Here is a 15,374-nt window from a genome sequence, read left to right on the forward strand (position 1 = left end):
ATCAAAGAGCTCATTGTCAACCTAAACTTCGCACTTCTGGTTTCAAATGATTTTGTGACTGCGCAGATTGATCAGTTTCAACAAATTGTTGCATTATAAATTAAGCAATTCATGATGATTGTGTATGTGCAGAAGCTTTTGTTTCATTTGTGCGTCTATAAGAACAAGTTTGCTTAGAAATTGAGAAAGATTAGCGTAATAGAGCTTCAAGAGCGCCTGATGCCACAAACATGAATGTTAAGCAATTTCATTACCCATCGTTACCATGATAGCTGAAGGGTCGCAATGCAAAATTTACCTTTAGTAATTTTAGTAAAAAGCTCCATGGTTACGACGAGCCAAATTATGTTTGAGTGCTGCTGTAGAACTTCCACATCAGAATGCGCCACCTGTGCCAACAATTTTCCAGGTATGTGTCCCTTCGACTGAAAGAGCCCTGGAGCCGGTCTCACGACATGGGTTACCTGGAGCTCATCCGCTATGTCTCGGAGACCAACTATCGCAACATCTGGAAGGAGGCCAACAGTTCCAGCTCGAAGACAGCCGACAAACAGGATGAGAACTTCGTCAAGCTGAAGCCGTTCAAGGTATTTGTCCGCCGCTTTGCATTGGCTTCAATGCCGAGTTTTCAATTTGTACACTGCCTATCAAAAGTGCAGTCACCATCGGACTTGACCTGATCACCAACTAGAAGCTTAACTTTAGCAAACAGGAGCTGTAATGAATAGACATCCAATGCTTTGGAAGGAAGACCCAGTAAGGTAGCATCATTCAAGGCATCCTAACCAGAAATCTCGCCAGCAGGTTGGCGCATGTCTTCTTTTCTAGTGCTACCGTGACTGTGCATGGCTTTCAGTGAGGCTAAGCGCATACACAGCCCACGCGGGCTGCCTATGCCCTTATCCACGGCTCAGAGGTATATTATCCCTTAGCCCTGGCTCAGAGGTAATCCGTCACGTGTGCAAAGACTAGTGAAGCTGAGATGGTGTGTGCTGGAGGTTGCGTAATCTCGAGTTTAGGAGGCGCATTGAAGCGACACCACCAATTTCTATGTATTGTTGACTAACGTCGAATGTAAGAGGCTCGGAGAGTTATATGCTATGTATAACATTTCCTTCTAATCGCCTTTTATCTCAGGTTTTCTTGGCACCTACTTGTGCCCGGGTTATTAGTACTGAATTTTTTATGAGCTAGTTGGTTTTGGGGGTCACAGTGAATGCCTTGCAGCACAATAAAGCCATGAACTAGACAAGAGGGTGACACAAATGGGCACTGATGTGTTTTGCCGTGTGCCTGTGTGTGTTGTCTTCTCATCTAGTTTGTCTTTTTGTGCTGCCAGACGTTCACCATAATCGTTAGTACCCTAGCCACACGTCATATTGTTTAGCTCTCCTGCCGTAAAATTGACATGGAGAGCAGGGAAGCTTTTACATCCGTCGTCATAGTGTGTGGGAGGTAGTCCAGCCCATAAGAAAAAGGTAAAACTTAATCAAATTTGTCAGTGTCGCAGTTTTACCATTATTGTGCTCGAAGGGTATGACATGTTTCTACATTTTGTTCTGCTTGCCTGCGATTTATCAGGATTATAACAGCGCTGTCCGGGAGATCATCAGCCGTCTCTACGCCTGTCCGATCATATGCGTTGGTGCAGGGGGACAGGACGAAAATCCTGAAGGTAAGAAACCTTGTTAGGGTATTATCAGCTTGTCCGCAAACTTCTTACCCTTGTTAAGGCTTTTTGGTGGGCTATTTGGTTCTGATTCACAGTGCACAAATAACAGTACGTAAAGATAAGGATGAGAAGGTGACACACACATACGCGGACTTACAACTTTTATTTTCGGAAGTGTACAAAATATATCGCATATACATCACACACGAAAATAAAGAAACAGATACGACAATCACGTACCCGTGTTGGCTGCTTAATCAGAACTGCTTATTCCTCGAAACCAAGAAACCTTTTCTCTTTTTCAGTCAGCGTCAGGGACAGCACGCTTAGCACATGCACCATCCAGTTTATCTATATATTTGCTGCTTTCACTATGAATCTAGTCATCTTGACGGAGGAGCGACTTAGCATTGTCGTACTGTAAAAATGTGATATGCATCCACAATCTTGGCAATGTATTCCCAAGTGGCCGGAAATGGCTGAGTTCACGTTATAATTATGCTCTTTTAATATTTCATTTAGGCGCCTGCCAATTTGACCTATATATGCTTTACCACATGGCAGGGGAACAGAATGAACTACATTGCCTGTGCATTCAACAAAACGTCTGCGGTGCTGCGTAGAACAAGCTACCACTGCTGCTTTTTCTTGCTTGTTTACGCGCCTGCAATGACCCTGCAGGTGCTCAGTAACAGAGAACACCACCTAGACGCCTGCTCTGTTACCTATCTTTTTGAGGTAATGAGAAATGCAATGCAAGTAGGGTACAACTACTACCTTGTTTTACTTTTCCGGAAGTACCATTTCATTGCGTATTCCTCCCATGCACCACTTCCACAAACGTTCCTCCATCGAAATCAGTAACAAAGCAGAATAGCCAGTCTCGACCAGTCATGTAGCCTGCCCTAGTAGATTGTCTTCCACCCTCACAAGATTTTTTAGGGCATTGTCAAAAAAAGGTAAATAGCATGTTTCACCAATTTTGAATGGGCAGATCTGAAAGGAAGCACAGGCTTTTTGCCCCTTTTCACCAGGGATTGGATCTTGAGCACATGGCATTCGATAACAGATTTACCATCTCTAAAAGTTTTATAGTTGCTGGAATACCTAACAGCATAGACAGAACTAAGGACAACCATTTTTAGAAGTGCAGACAAGGTAGTAAGCCCCGGTGATGACTGGAGCTACATCGGGAGGATCGATGAATGAACTTGAACTTTATCAGTGGTTCTGAATCTTGAATAAATGTGTGTAGCCACTGTCTCCATTCACCTGTAAATCATACGTAATGTTTGCGGTTTTAACAGGTAAGCATATGCTCTACTTGTATAGGATCACACTGCCACAATTCCTAAAAGAAGCGCGGGTCTCACACAAGTAAATACGGTAGGTGGCTTTCGGTAGCTCGTGGGCTATACAGCTTGCTGTGAAGGCTTTCCATGCATACTTCTGTAGGTTGAGGTTCTTTTGCTTGGCCGTTTTAAATTTGAGACATGAATTTGTGCAGTAAAGTGTGATGAAATAACTATGACACTTGAAACCGCTCGTAGAATGAAGGAGTGGTTCTGCAAATCACCTTCCCTCAAGCTCCTAGCCAGCGATGCAAAGCATGCATAAACGTCAGAAAGCTACATGCTAAAAAATTAAAGCGACGATTGCATTTACACTACTTTGTGTATTCTCACAGACACTTACCTGGTTTTGTTCGTGGTGATCACTCGGACCATGGTGTTGAACGTGACTGTTTTATAACGTGGTTGGACTGTATCTCTAGTCTTGCACATTGAGTCATTGACCTTTGAGGTAATTGTTGTGCATCAATAGAACTGCGAGTTGTGAGAGATTCTTTTGTTTTGCTTCTGGCACATATATATTCTTTGTTGTCTGCTCCTGGAGCAGGGGGAGAGCAAGCGCCTCTGCACCCACACCTTGTTCCTGCCTATTGTGCACTCGAGACGTCGTCCGAGTTCCTGCTGTTCCTGGAGTTCCGGGAGCACACTGTTGAGCACTGCGGCATGTTCAGCGCATCTGCACTTGTTGGCTCGCGGCTACTCTTTGTAGTGTACCAGCTGTTGCGGGTCCTCCGCTACCTCCACGACCTGGGGCTACCCCTTGGACCATTGACACTTGCGTGAGTTACAATGTTCATTGGGTCAGACCAGAATTTTTAGAAAGCTTTGTTTTTCTAGTTACGGTGCTGAAAACTTGTGGATATATGTAAATGTTTTGTGCTTATGTCGAAAATAACCTTTGTTTTTGTTTTTGTCACGTGTTTCTAATTTTATGCAAGTTCCTTTCCTTAATTTTCTTGAGAAATTTGTCATAAGTGAGTTCCTCAAATTTTTCTAAACAGGGTTATCGATTCCGAGTTGACACTTGCAAAAGCTGTTCTGGAAGCCTTTGAAGTTTTGCAACTCTTGTTCTAAGGTAGGCAGAGCAATTAAGTCAGTTTATTGGATTCGTTGGGTTATGCAAAAACCATTGATACCCTGTTCAGAAAAATTTTGGCAACTCCTTGGCCAAGTATTATTGCTGTACTTGCAACAGGGAGCCTACAGTTTAGTTCGAAAGATCACTTGCTCTTCCCTTCAGCTTCCTAAAATTTTTTACACCTTTTCAGGGCGCATTGCTATGCTTCTATGGATACAATGGCCATTGGCTGAATGTTTTACTGCAGCAGTAGTTTAAAACTCGTGCAGGAACCATTGCACATGACGATGATAGTCACTGTAGGCAAACAGCCGAATGCTTCAACAAAGCAATTTTTCTTTAATAAAGGGAAAGTGCACTTGACGGCATACATTTGTTCCAGTGAGGATATTTAGGTAGTGTTCGTTGTTTCATTGTGTCATTTCAGAGAACGGAGCCGTTAAGCAGCAAATCTATGGCAGTAGTATAAGAGGTCGGCAAGTGTGTCTCAAAGAGCTAAAATAGTTAGCGTTAGACAACAAATGTACCCTGCAACTTTTCACATTTCTATCATGTATGTAACAATTTTTATTTTTTCTGTTTGTAAGTATTGACAGGAGGTCTTGCCCTTACAATCATTGGCTTTGAGTCTTCCTCCGGCACACACTTCGTGCCTAAATGTACATACTATATGTAATGAATTGAAATTGATGTAGAGAATAATTAACTCAACCTGGGTTCATTATGTAAAAGCTTGTCAATTTGAATTCTGCAGGGATGATACGCAAATTCAAATTATACAAAATTTGAACTAATGAAAGTCAGAGAAAAAAAAATCATTCAGTTAAGGCCACGGAGGAAAATTTAGGAGTAGAAACTCCCGTCAGCGCAGGCGTGTGCGTGCGACCAGATAATGTCGCATTAGTATGCGCCGACGAGGGCGCATGCAGTGGCGGCGCCTTGCGGCGCGTCATGCAAGCAACAGCGAAAAAAAAAAAAGCAGAAGCCCGGCGGGCTGCTCAGGCGCGTTTTCTTCGGCGGCGCCCGGGTCTCCCGCTCAAAGCAGATGCCAAGCAGATGACACGCATGTTCGGCGTAACATTGTTTTTGTGGGCCTTTAAGTGAAACAGCAACTGTTCTTGTCGGTGGCTGTTCAAGGGCCGTAATACTAACAGCGCTGATACGTGCAGTGTACCCTTGTTCGGCACTTGTTAGCCTAAGATGGGACACAGGTGGGACCCGTGAGTGCCCTCAGTAGAACTTGCGAGGCGCGCGGCCGAACGGGAGCAACGCACACGGCCGAACGGGAGCAACACATGTGACCAGTTGTCTTTGGCAACCAAGACGGCGATAATTTCTTTCTCGGCCGCCAGCATGATAGTGGCTTCGCGCGCTTGTGACATTTTCTGGTCGCCGCAACTGGCGGAGTTTCCACTCCTAAAGGTTTCTTGCTCCGTGGTTAAGGCGGGTATATAGTCCAACGTAGCGTGAGCTTGTGACGCGGTTGTTGATTAGAGAGTAGGTGGCATCGCGCACGCGCGACGCCACCGAATTATTGGTGGCGATGCATATTTCAGTGTGAATTAGCAGGATGCATTACATATTGCTTTCAATACATTGTTGGACGGACTGCGGCGGCTACTTCGAGTTATAAAAAATTTCAACTTAACGAGTTGTGAATTAATGAGCTTGTACTGTATTCTGGTTCGATCGTACCATTTTTAAACTTTTAAGGCCTACAAGTCGGCGTTTATGTCGAGCAGCTGCCAAAAGCTGCGCAAGTGCCCCTGAATATTTGCCCCCTTGCAGCTTAGGTTACCCCTCTAAGATCAGATCCTGCCCCCCCCCCCCCCCCCACCCCATTTCCTTTTTGTCCCTTTACCAGCGACCTGAGTTTGGACCACCGCTTCTGGCTGCAAGCAACGCCACCCTGGTGGCTGGCCCTGCAGACCGACTCGTGGGTGGAGTCGTCGTTAACTGGCCAGCTGCCCATCATGAGGAGCTCGAGCTCTCGCAGGGTGTCGCGCATTATGCCCTCCGCGTGCATACAGGAGGAGGAGAAAGTCGAGCCTCTTCCGCCACTCAACGAGCTCGTGGACACCTGGGTCAGGGGCAAGCTCAGCAACTTTGACTACCTCATGGCTCTCAACCAGGTGAATGAAACAGATGGCTTCCTTTCTTTAAGGCGAAAGCCTTAGGTGTCTATGTTGGCTGTGCCCTTGGCGGTGACCTTGTGGTGACCTTGGCGAAACTGTGCTGCGACGAAAAATAACTAACGCCACAAAGAGTAAAAACACGTCTAAATATGTTCGGATTGACGTTGCATTTCTCAAGGAGGTTCCTGTAAACAAAGTAAATTAGTGGCTTTGAAAGGAAGATCTTGTAAATTTTGGTCTGGGAGTTGGAATCGAACCCGGGCCTTCGCAGTGCAAGACGAGCACACTTCCCTAAAGCCACGGCTGCTCCAGGGTTGTGGCTTAGTAAAGGTGTGCCTAGTGCGTGCGTGATTACACACGTCACGTGGTCACAGAGACGCGCTTGTGCCACTGCTCTGTGTTCATTGTCTTCTTCCACAGCTGGCTCCGTTGCCGCTGATCATGCCAGCGTTCCCATACTGCCCCTTGCGCTCAGGCCACTGCCCACGTGTTCGTCGTCGTTATCTTTCACAGCTGACAGGCTGTGAAAGATGACGACGATAATCATGATATCATGTCAAGCCTTCACGTTTTACAAATGTGTAACACTTGCTTTCTTTTTCTTTTCCCTATGTCACTTGTGCCCCATAGGAAAAGAAAGGCTAATCAGTTCATTCTGACTATATTTGTCGATACTAGGGCGTTCTAAAACATTCAAGTCTTGACATGATTAATTCAAATAGTGTAAGAAATTATCGGATACAAGTAAATCAAAAATATTTCTCACTGGTATCACCATGTAACAAATATATGCTTGTAACGAATGTTGAGTATAATGAAGGTATTTTTGTGTCAGATCTGACTTCGTTATAATGAAGTTCAACTATACATTAGCTTCAAACAATTTATTGCGCTTAGTTCTGAGTGAGTTATTCGCCATTATCAGCCAAGCCAACCTGGAAACGGGGTACTCCAGCCAGAACCTTCCCACTTTAGGCTCGTAAGCTCTGAAATTGACAGCTGATCTCGGAAAGAACAGTGATCTATCATTCAATCTTCGTCATTTACGTAAGAAGCCTACATTGTCATTTAATGGTTGCTTGCAAATGTTACAAGTTAGAAATCAGGTGTACTTTAGGTGCTAAACTAGTGCCGTCACTTTGATCTGTGCTGCCACGTTTGTTGACACAAAGCTTTTGGAGCAAGTTTGGGGCAGCGTGCTACGTCTAAAAAAAAAATAGTATTCTCAACAGAAACACCGAATGCCATATCTATATTGAATGTGTGCAGGGGCTACGACTCTCATTCTTTGGAGCTGGCGCCACAATGTTTGGGCCACCTATTCTAAAGCTACTTAATGTCTTAAAAGTACTGTTGCAATGATAGATGGCACTAGCACCATCTAGGGAGCCTGCTAGGCTACTAGGGAGTGTGTGATTGCACATCTATATCAAGCGGCATTTGGCATGATGCCATCAGTTGCAGTTAGACAGCCAAGTAGGCTGGTACTTGTTTAACTGCATTCCCTAACTCATCAGGTACCCCAGATTAGTTTATTTTGATTTCATTTACTGATGATGTTGAAAAGTGTCTCCATAATTCAACACTTTATTCATGTCTCTGCAGTACCAGAACTCTTTCATCACTGTGATTTGTGACCACGAGTGGCAAATCATTTGAGCCCTTGTTGCTACTGCACTTTGTCACATTTTCGACCTTCTATGTTTATGTTGTTCACCAGCACATTTGTAAATCATTTTCTTGCTCTACGCTGACGCTAAGTTGTTATCGTAGTTGCTTATAAAAAAATATATAATAAGGGATCACTCAAAGGCATCTGTAAATCACTTGTGAATGTATCAAGGGACTTTTGACAAAACATAAGTTTCAGAACCATTTTGCTGGAGAAAACATGCGTAGATAATACCTTATTTGAGGTCAAAGAAGAAGGTAGTTGGGCTTATCATGTAATGTGTAGAATAGATAACTGGTGATCTGCTTGACCAACATAATGCATGCGAAGGGATGGAAAAGGCTATCAAGGACAGTAGAGAATCAGGTGGCATGATAAAATTAGCAACTGCATGCTCAGGAGGAGTTGGCTGATGCAAGACAGGGGTAATTGGAGATCCGGAAGAGGCCTTCATCCTGCAGTGGATATGAAATAGGCTGTTGATGATGTGCTGGAGCCATTGTTCACAGATGCAAAGCTTCGCTGCATAGTTATAAGAAGGCACAAACAAGCATGATCACACACACGAGATGATGTGCAAGCTACTGTTTTGTTCACATTAGGAAGGCAAAATGTGTAGGATAAGTGTAGACAAAAAGTAACAGAGATACAAAAAAAAATTGGAAAATAGTGTGAGATATGCATGCCCATTCACAGTCACTACTGCTTCCTGGTCTTGTCTAGATTAAGTAACGCTATTTTGTGGTCACTCAGCATTACAGAAGGAGTGCTTACGCTCAAGCCTGCGGAGACTTGCCAACGAGCTTAAAGGCCTAAGGGCTACATGTCAATCAGCAGGTTCATTCACACTGGTGATCGACATGTAGCTGTGCAAATGAATGCAACTGCAAACAAGAAGCGACTTATGGTGACCGATGTTCATACTGGCGGGTATGACCTGTCGATTGCCATACCAAAATGTCTCGCAATCGGGGCTGTTCACACCTGTTCGCCCAACCGTCACCACATCAATTTACAGTTGGGGATGTTGTGACGTGCTGCTCCTGCATCACTGATTGGTTCGGCCGCTTTGAGGCAGCAGTCACGGTGCTGAAAATGAAACAGCGAGTGACCTAGCCGAAATGGTAACTCTTAGACCAATGCGACCATTTGCGACCACCTTGGTCACGCAACCTCCACGACTCGCGGATTCATATGCCACCTAACTCCCAGTTCTTCCCGTCATGTTGCGCATCAATTGTCATGCGTGATTGTGTGGACTTCGTTTGTTGTATTGCTAGAGTCAGGCAGCACAACTTCACATCCGCGATCAAGCACCAGGTAGATTTCGCACAACATTTTCGTTAGAATAGTTTGTCACTAGTGGCCTGGCGGTTTGTGCCTGTTTGTTGGCAGCTGTGTGGTCGGACCGGCGCGAATCCCCAGCACCACCCCGTGCTGCCATGGGTGCGAGACCTGTCGCAGCCCGAGGGCGGCTGGCGGGACCTGAGCAAGTCCAAGCTGCGGCTGACAAGGGGGGATGACCACCTGGACGCAACCTACGGTTCGGCGGTGCAGTCGCAGTCAGCCCAGCCCCAAGCCTACCTGCCGATAGACCGGGTTGTTCAGGTCAGTGAGGCCACAGATCTTCCATCCCTGCACTCTGTGTCTTGTTTTACAGTGATGGTATTGACGCTTTACCGTCAAAGCTAATAGCCCTGTATGTTATTGATGCTTGTTTTAGTGTATTACACTCGAATCTCGATAACTTCGAACTCGAAGGGGCCCAAAAATTTGTTCGAATTAAAGGAAGGACTTATTTTTGAAGTATTCATGCACTATGTACGAACGGTGCGAGTCGTGAAATGCGGCGTGCAAGCACATCGCGAGTGAGGGCCACGAAACTTCCCACACTGGCCAACGCTCGCTTCCCGATAACGGCAGAAAACGAAACTTCAGGGGAGCGGGCGGCAGGGCGACGAGCGCGCGGGAGGCCGTCGTAGGTGAGGGAGGAGTGCGGCAGAGAAGCGGATTTGGCCTTTGCAACGCCTGTCGCTTCGGTGGCAGTGGCTTCCGTGGCTCCCCTCGCGCTCCCTCTCAACTCCCTTGTAGCACCCCCACCTTCGACTGTCTCCGTGCGCGCGTACTGGCCTGGCGCCAGCTTAGCCCGCTGCCTGAAGTTTCATTTTCTGCCGTTATCGGGAAGTTGGCCGGACTGGCCCTCCACCGCAGCTTCCCTCTGTGCCACAGCCGCTGCATTGGCTGAGACGTCGGCACGTACACACATGTCCGGCGCGACGGTGAAACGGCAACCTTGCCATTTGAGAGAGATCACATCCTAGTGTTTACAATGTTATCAGGTATCTTTCATTACATTGCGTGTTATGATGCATTGTTTATTAAAAGCCCAAATGGACCATTAGGAACAAATAAGCAGATGTATTTCATTTTTCAATACTGTATTTCATTTAGTCTAGCAACCGTTTTAAGTGTTCTCATTTAGTTCGTTCCTGTCATTCCTGTTTAATTTTGGCAGGGCAGTATTTAAGGATTGCCTCCAGAACTATGTGGATGTATTTAGGTCTCTTCAAGTTTCGCGGAATTTTCTGAACCATTTCTCGAGAGTGCGGTGCCACACGAGTTCACGTCCTGCAAGTGCAGCATGACACCTGCATGCCTCACGTGCCTTTACAGAAAGAGGAGAAAAGTGCGGCAATGAACAAGCTCTGTCGTCTACTGCGGGTGATTAAGCCTTTTCAACAAATGCTCATATAGCAAAAGTTAAGGCAGCTTCTTTTCGTTATTGCAATTATCGCGATCATAGTTGTACTACGTCGTGGGAACAAAATGGTGGCCGTGGATGCTATTTTTTTTTTTGCCAGAAAACACATTTCGAAAGAAAATCGTATGATCAAGTGTAATAATAGCCATTTACAAGTCTTTACTAACGTGCCCTGACAGCCATTCAAGCATTGAACTTGTGTCTTACATCCTTGTGCTAGCTGTAGAGTAACTGCTGTGACCACCTCGGGAGATGTTTACGTCCGTACTAGCTATAGAGTAATTGTTGTAACCACCACAGGAGATATTAACGTCCGTGCACCATAAGTCAACTAGCACTGCGCCATGTCGTCTGCTACTAAGAGCTTGTACAATGCCTTGCACTTCCAAAGTAGTGAGTGCAGAAGAACTGCGAACTCGTGCTGAACTGGCCTTGCACTAAGTCAAATCGAAAAGCATGGTGCAGGCGATGTGTGTTGCACACTGTCAAATCGAGGACAAAAGTGCTGCACTCCCTGAACTTCTGCAGAAGGTGCAGCCAAACTAGAACTCGCTTTTGTGTGTCAGAAGTGAGTAAGAGAGTTTCTTACCATTCTGTACATGTTTGATCAGTGTGCAGTGAGTGAAGTATTTGATTACAGACATTGTGGGGGGTGTGCGCTTGATTTTCTAGGTGCCGCATCACTTGTCCGAACTGCTTGCGGACATCACATACTATGTGTACTTTGCGAGGCGCCTGCCACGAAGCATCCTATGCAAGCACGTCCGGCACAAATGGGTTCCCGCCGAATATCCGGCATCCATACAACGGCTGCAGGTATTTTGCTTGCTTGCTTGCTTGCTTGTTTGTTTGTTTGTTCATCTAGCCCATTGTTTTGTAGCTCTCTTGTTGACATAGTTATATGAGGAAAAGAGATATGCGCTAATTAATAAGATGGTTCATGTAAACAAGGAAGTGCAAGCTGCATTGCATGCTTTTATTCTTTTTTTTTCTCTTGGTTGAGATCTTTATTGTGGATAGCAATAGAAGTTACTGGAGCGAGCATTTTGCATCACAAGGTCCCAATGTGAAAACACTGCTCTGGGACCTCGCAAGCAATTTGGATAAACATAAGCAAGCAACGTATAGGGCAGAGACTTGGAGGTTAACGAAAAAAATTTGAGAAGCCAAGGATCAGGCACTGAGCAGTGGAATGAAAAATTATTGGCATAACGTGAAGAGATGGAACACAGGAGTGTGAATTAGAAAGCAAACAGGGGTAGCTGATATTTTTGTTGAGATTTTTGTTAATATTTTTGTTGAGATGTTGGAGTCATGTAATGCATAGATAACTGGTATGCTTTTACAGTAACAGACCGGGTTTCAAGGGAAGTGAAGCACTGTCATGGACAGCAGAGAACTAGAGGGTTTGATGAAATTGAGAAATTTGCAGGCATAAGATGGTGTCACCTGGCGAAAAACAGGAGTAATCGGAGATTGCTGGAAGAGGCCTTCATCTTGCAGTGAACATATATTAGACTGATGATAATGATGAAGAAATTTGTTAAGGTGAATAAGGGTAGTGGAAATAAAAGAGTGATGCCATCAGAGAACAGCCAGTGAAAAAGCACGACTAAGTTATACAGAGCATTAAAGATGCACGTAACATGTATATGTTCGTGAATCATTCATTCAGCACTACTAAAGGTCAAAACAAGAAAAAGAAAAGACACACAAAATTAGGGCACACTGGCAAATACATACAGAAAATTTGAAATTTCATGAACCACAGCGTGAATTTACTTATGCAGTTGCAATGTAATGGGGCAATACTTCTTAGCGAATATAGTCTTCTGTTGGAGTCGGGCGCAATTTTGGGGGAGACACACCCTTCTAGAGTGCTCCAACATCTTGCAGGGACCTTGCAATGCGCAGCTTTCCTGAACTATATGAAAGCATCTTTATCTGAACTGTTGTCAGGGCATGCTCATTCCCTTTCACCACTCCGAGTGTGCCAGTCAATAGACAGAGACTCAGAAAGTGTCTTTCTAGCCTTCTTTTTATTTCCTTAGTTCTGTCTCTCTTTTACAAAACGTAAGCCTGTGTCATTTGCATATGCGCTTTGTGGAGTACTGTGCTGTTGTGCTCTGTGCCACTCCTGTCTATCTACTGCTTCCAATACCCTCCTCTTGTGTGTACGTAACCTTTTCTGCCCCCTCCCATTCCAGACAAGTGTGCATTTCCTCTCCTCCGGAGGCAGTTGCTAACGTGTCTTCAAATCACTTATGTTTGTAAATATAATAATGCGAGAATAATATACTAATAATGATAGGCACAGACAAACCTATAGTGTTCTGCAAGGCTGTGGGAAAATTTTAAATTTTGAATGTGAAATGCAGAGGGAATGGTGTCAAATCTCAATATAACAGTAATGGATATAACACAGTAAATCTAAACTGTTTCTATTTCAGCATGTAATTATTGTACCATAAAAACCGGCACATAATACGAGGCAGGATTTGGGGATAGCAAAAAGCGAAGAAAAAGTTTCATCTGCGTGCAGTATGAGTGAGGCTAATTCAACGAAAATATTTATTTAGATCGGACTTTGCACTTCATCATTGTCCTCCGTTGCAGTGTTTTCAAACAGTTTCTTGCCCGAAAAATCTTCCCAGAGATGGTCATCTTCTGTGCCGTCAAGGGTGTTCGAAATGCCACACTTAGAAGCGCAACGAACAAGGTCCACCAGGGCATGTTATGGCGGCCGAACCCACGCCGTCCCTAGATGGCACTTCCAGTACGCAAGAAGATGATGAGGATGGTGGTAGCCATGCAGCAATAACGAAACGAAAACTTTGAGCCCGATTTCGGGCTGAAATTTTGGTTTGGATCCGCAAATAGCATGAGGCGAAAATTTGGGACGCTAACAATAGGAAAAAATCCTTGTGTTATACGTGAGTTTTGACAGTGTGATTGCAACAAGTATTGGATATAATGAAGGTATTTTTGCGTCAGATGCTACTTTGTTATAACAAGTTCTAGTTGTACTTCTGTTTCAAATTGAAGTAATCTATTAAAACATTTTATGTTCGATTTCTTCGAGCATGATTATTACTATGAATACTTGAGCCTGCCTGCCACGATATAGGGCCCATGCAAGTGGCCCGTTTTCTGCTTCAATTAGCATATTTAAAACAGAGTGTTATGCACCCCTAAATCGTAGCATGTACTGAAGTTTGATAGGTCGAAACTGCATTATGCTGCTGTCCGTGTTTTAACTCTTTCCCTACCATGGGGAAAATAGGTGTTTTTTGTATGTTAGGGCAGATGTTTATTTCTGAAGGAACTACTGCACTCAACATTTAATGTAATACATAAACAGAAATCAAAATGAATGCACTTTTCACGCATAAAAGTTTTATTAATGAGATGTGTGTCATAAAGAAGGTACAAATTGGTAAAATCAAGATTGTGCGATAAACATTGAACAAAGTTTGTAAAGACACACTTATATCTACTAAGAAAAAAATTTTACGCAAATTATGAGATATACAAAATGTATTGCCGTCTATTAGGCACTATCTCCAAAAAAATCCTAATTTTTCATTGAGCAGGTATTCCGCTACAAAAAATTAAGTGCAAGCAGTACAGTTGGGCGTGCCGGGCTGCAGCCGCCGATGTTCCGGCTGGTTTGCGTCGTCGTCGCTTTCAGGACTCAAAGTCCGACGAAAAGTCAGCATCCTCTGACTCGCTGCTATTCGATGTATCGATAAGATCAGCCGCAGAGGCAGCGGAATCACGATATCTGCGATTTTCAGAAGTGCGTGGGCCGTTTCCGGAGCCGGAAATTTTTTCATTCTCCTTTGACGATCACGAAATTTTGGGGGATGTTTAAAAATCACCACCTCGCAGGAAAAAAGCGAACTGCTTAGAAAGCTAAAATATAGTTCTCCTTCACGTCCGATAGTGCAGTATGTCCGTGAGTGGCACGGAAGGTCTCGAAAGCAGCGTTTCAAACCATTGATAGAGGGCTAACGATGACCAATGGGCACGGTACGGAAAGAGTTAATTGTAAACTTTCTCTTTCTTTTTTTATTACTTTGGACCACCCGGTACTTTAAGTTCGCCAGAGGATTGCTTGAGACGCCTGTTTGGTCTCCTTTTGAAATTTAGGCGTGGACGGTGGACGAGTGCATTCCGGAATTTTTCACGGACCCATCTATCTTCGAGTCCATACACGATGACCTGGAAGACCTTGGAGTGCCCGGCTGGTGCTCAAGTCCCGAAGACTTTGTGCGAAAGCATATGGCTATGCTCGAGAGTGAGCGTGTCTCCGAGCACCTTCATCACTGGATCGACATCACTTTTGGCTACAAGGTGACTAATAAGCTCTTGGCTCTAAATGGTTTTGCATGTGCCATGGCAACAGAGAGCCTGTGGCTTTAAGAAACTTCAGGTCGCAGGTCCTGTTGCTCTACTTTGCCAAAAGAAAAGTGTTTTCAAATTGATTCAACATACGGGACGTCTCTGTTTATGTTTTAAAATAAACACATCATGCTTCAAGCACAGACATGTATAATTTCTCATGTAACTCCTGGAAAATTGATTTGTAAAATTACGATTAAACTACAGAGGAAGGGCATTAAGAGTTCTGCAGGCTTCTCCATTGGCACCATTGTCTTTCCTTCCTGCTAAATTAAGCACACTATTTCACTGATCAGAACC

General features: G+C 44.4%; 1 protein-coding gene across 1 annotated transcript in view; it reads left to right on the forward strand.

Moving 5' to 3' along the window:
- The first annotated feature begins 380 nt into the window (after positions 1–380).
- LOC119464025 (WD repeat-containing protein 81) overlaps positions 381–15,374 on the forward strand; it is a 73,836-nt gene continuing 58,842 nt past the window's right edge. The window contains exons 1-7 of the mRNA XM_037724844.2: positions 381–587; positions 1,582–1,675; positions 3,569–3,803; positions 5,967–6,234; positions 9,305–9,517; positions 11,343–11,486; positions 14,823–15,026. Of these exons, the coding sequence (XP_037580772.2) occupies positions 381–587; positions 1,582–1,675; positions 3,569–3,803; positions 5,967–6,234; positions 9,305–9,517; positions 11,343–11,486; positions 14,823–15,026 (1,365 nt within the window). The remainder of the gene's footprint in view (positions 588–1,581; positions 1,676–3,568; positions 3,804–5,966; positions 6,235–9,304; positions 9,518–11,342; positions 11,487–14,822; positions 15,027–15,374) is intronic.

This window comes from Dermacentor silvarum, chromosome 9 (assembly GCF_013339745.2).
Source record: "Dermacentor silvarum isolate Dsil-2018 chromosome 9, BIME_Dsil_1.4, whole genome shotgun sequence".
Taxonomy (NCBI): Eukaryota; Metazoa; Arthropoda; class Arachnida; order Ixodida; family Ixodidae; genus Dermacentor; species Dermacentor silvarum.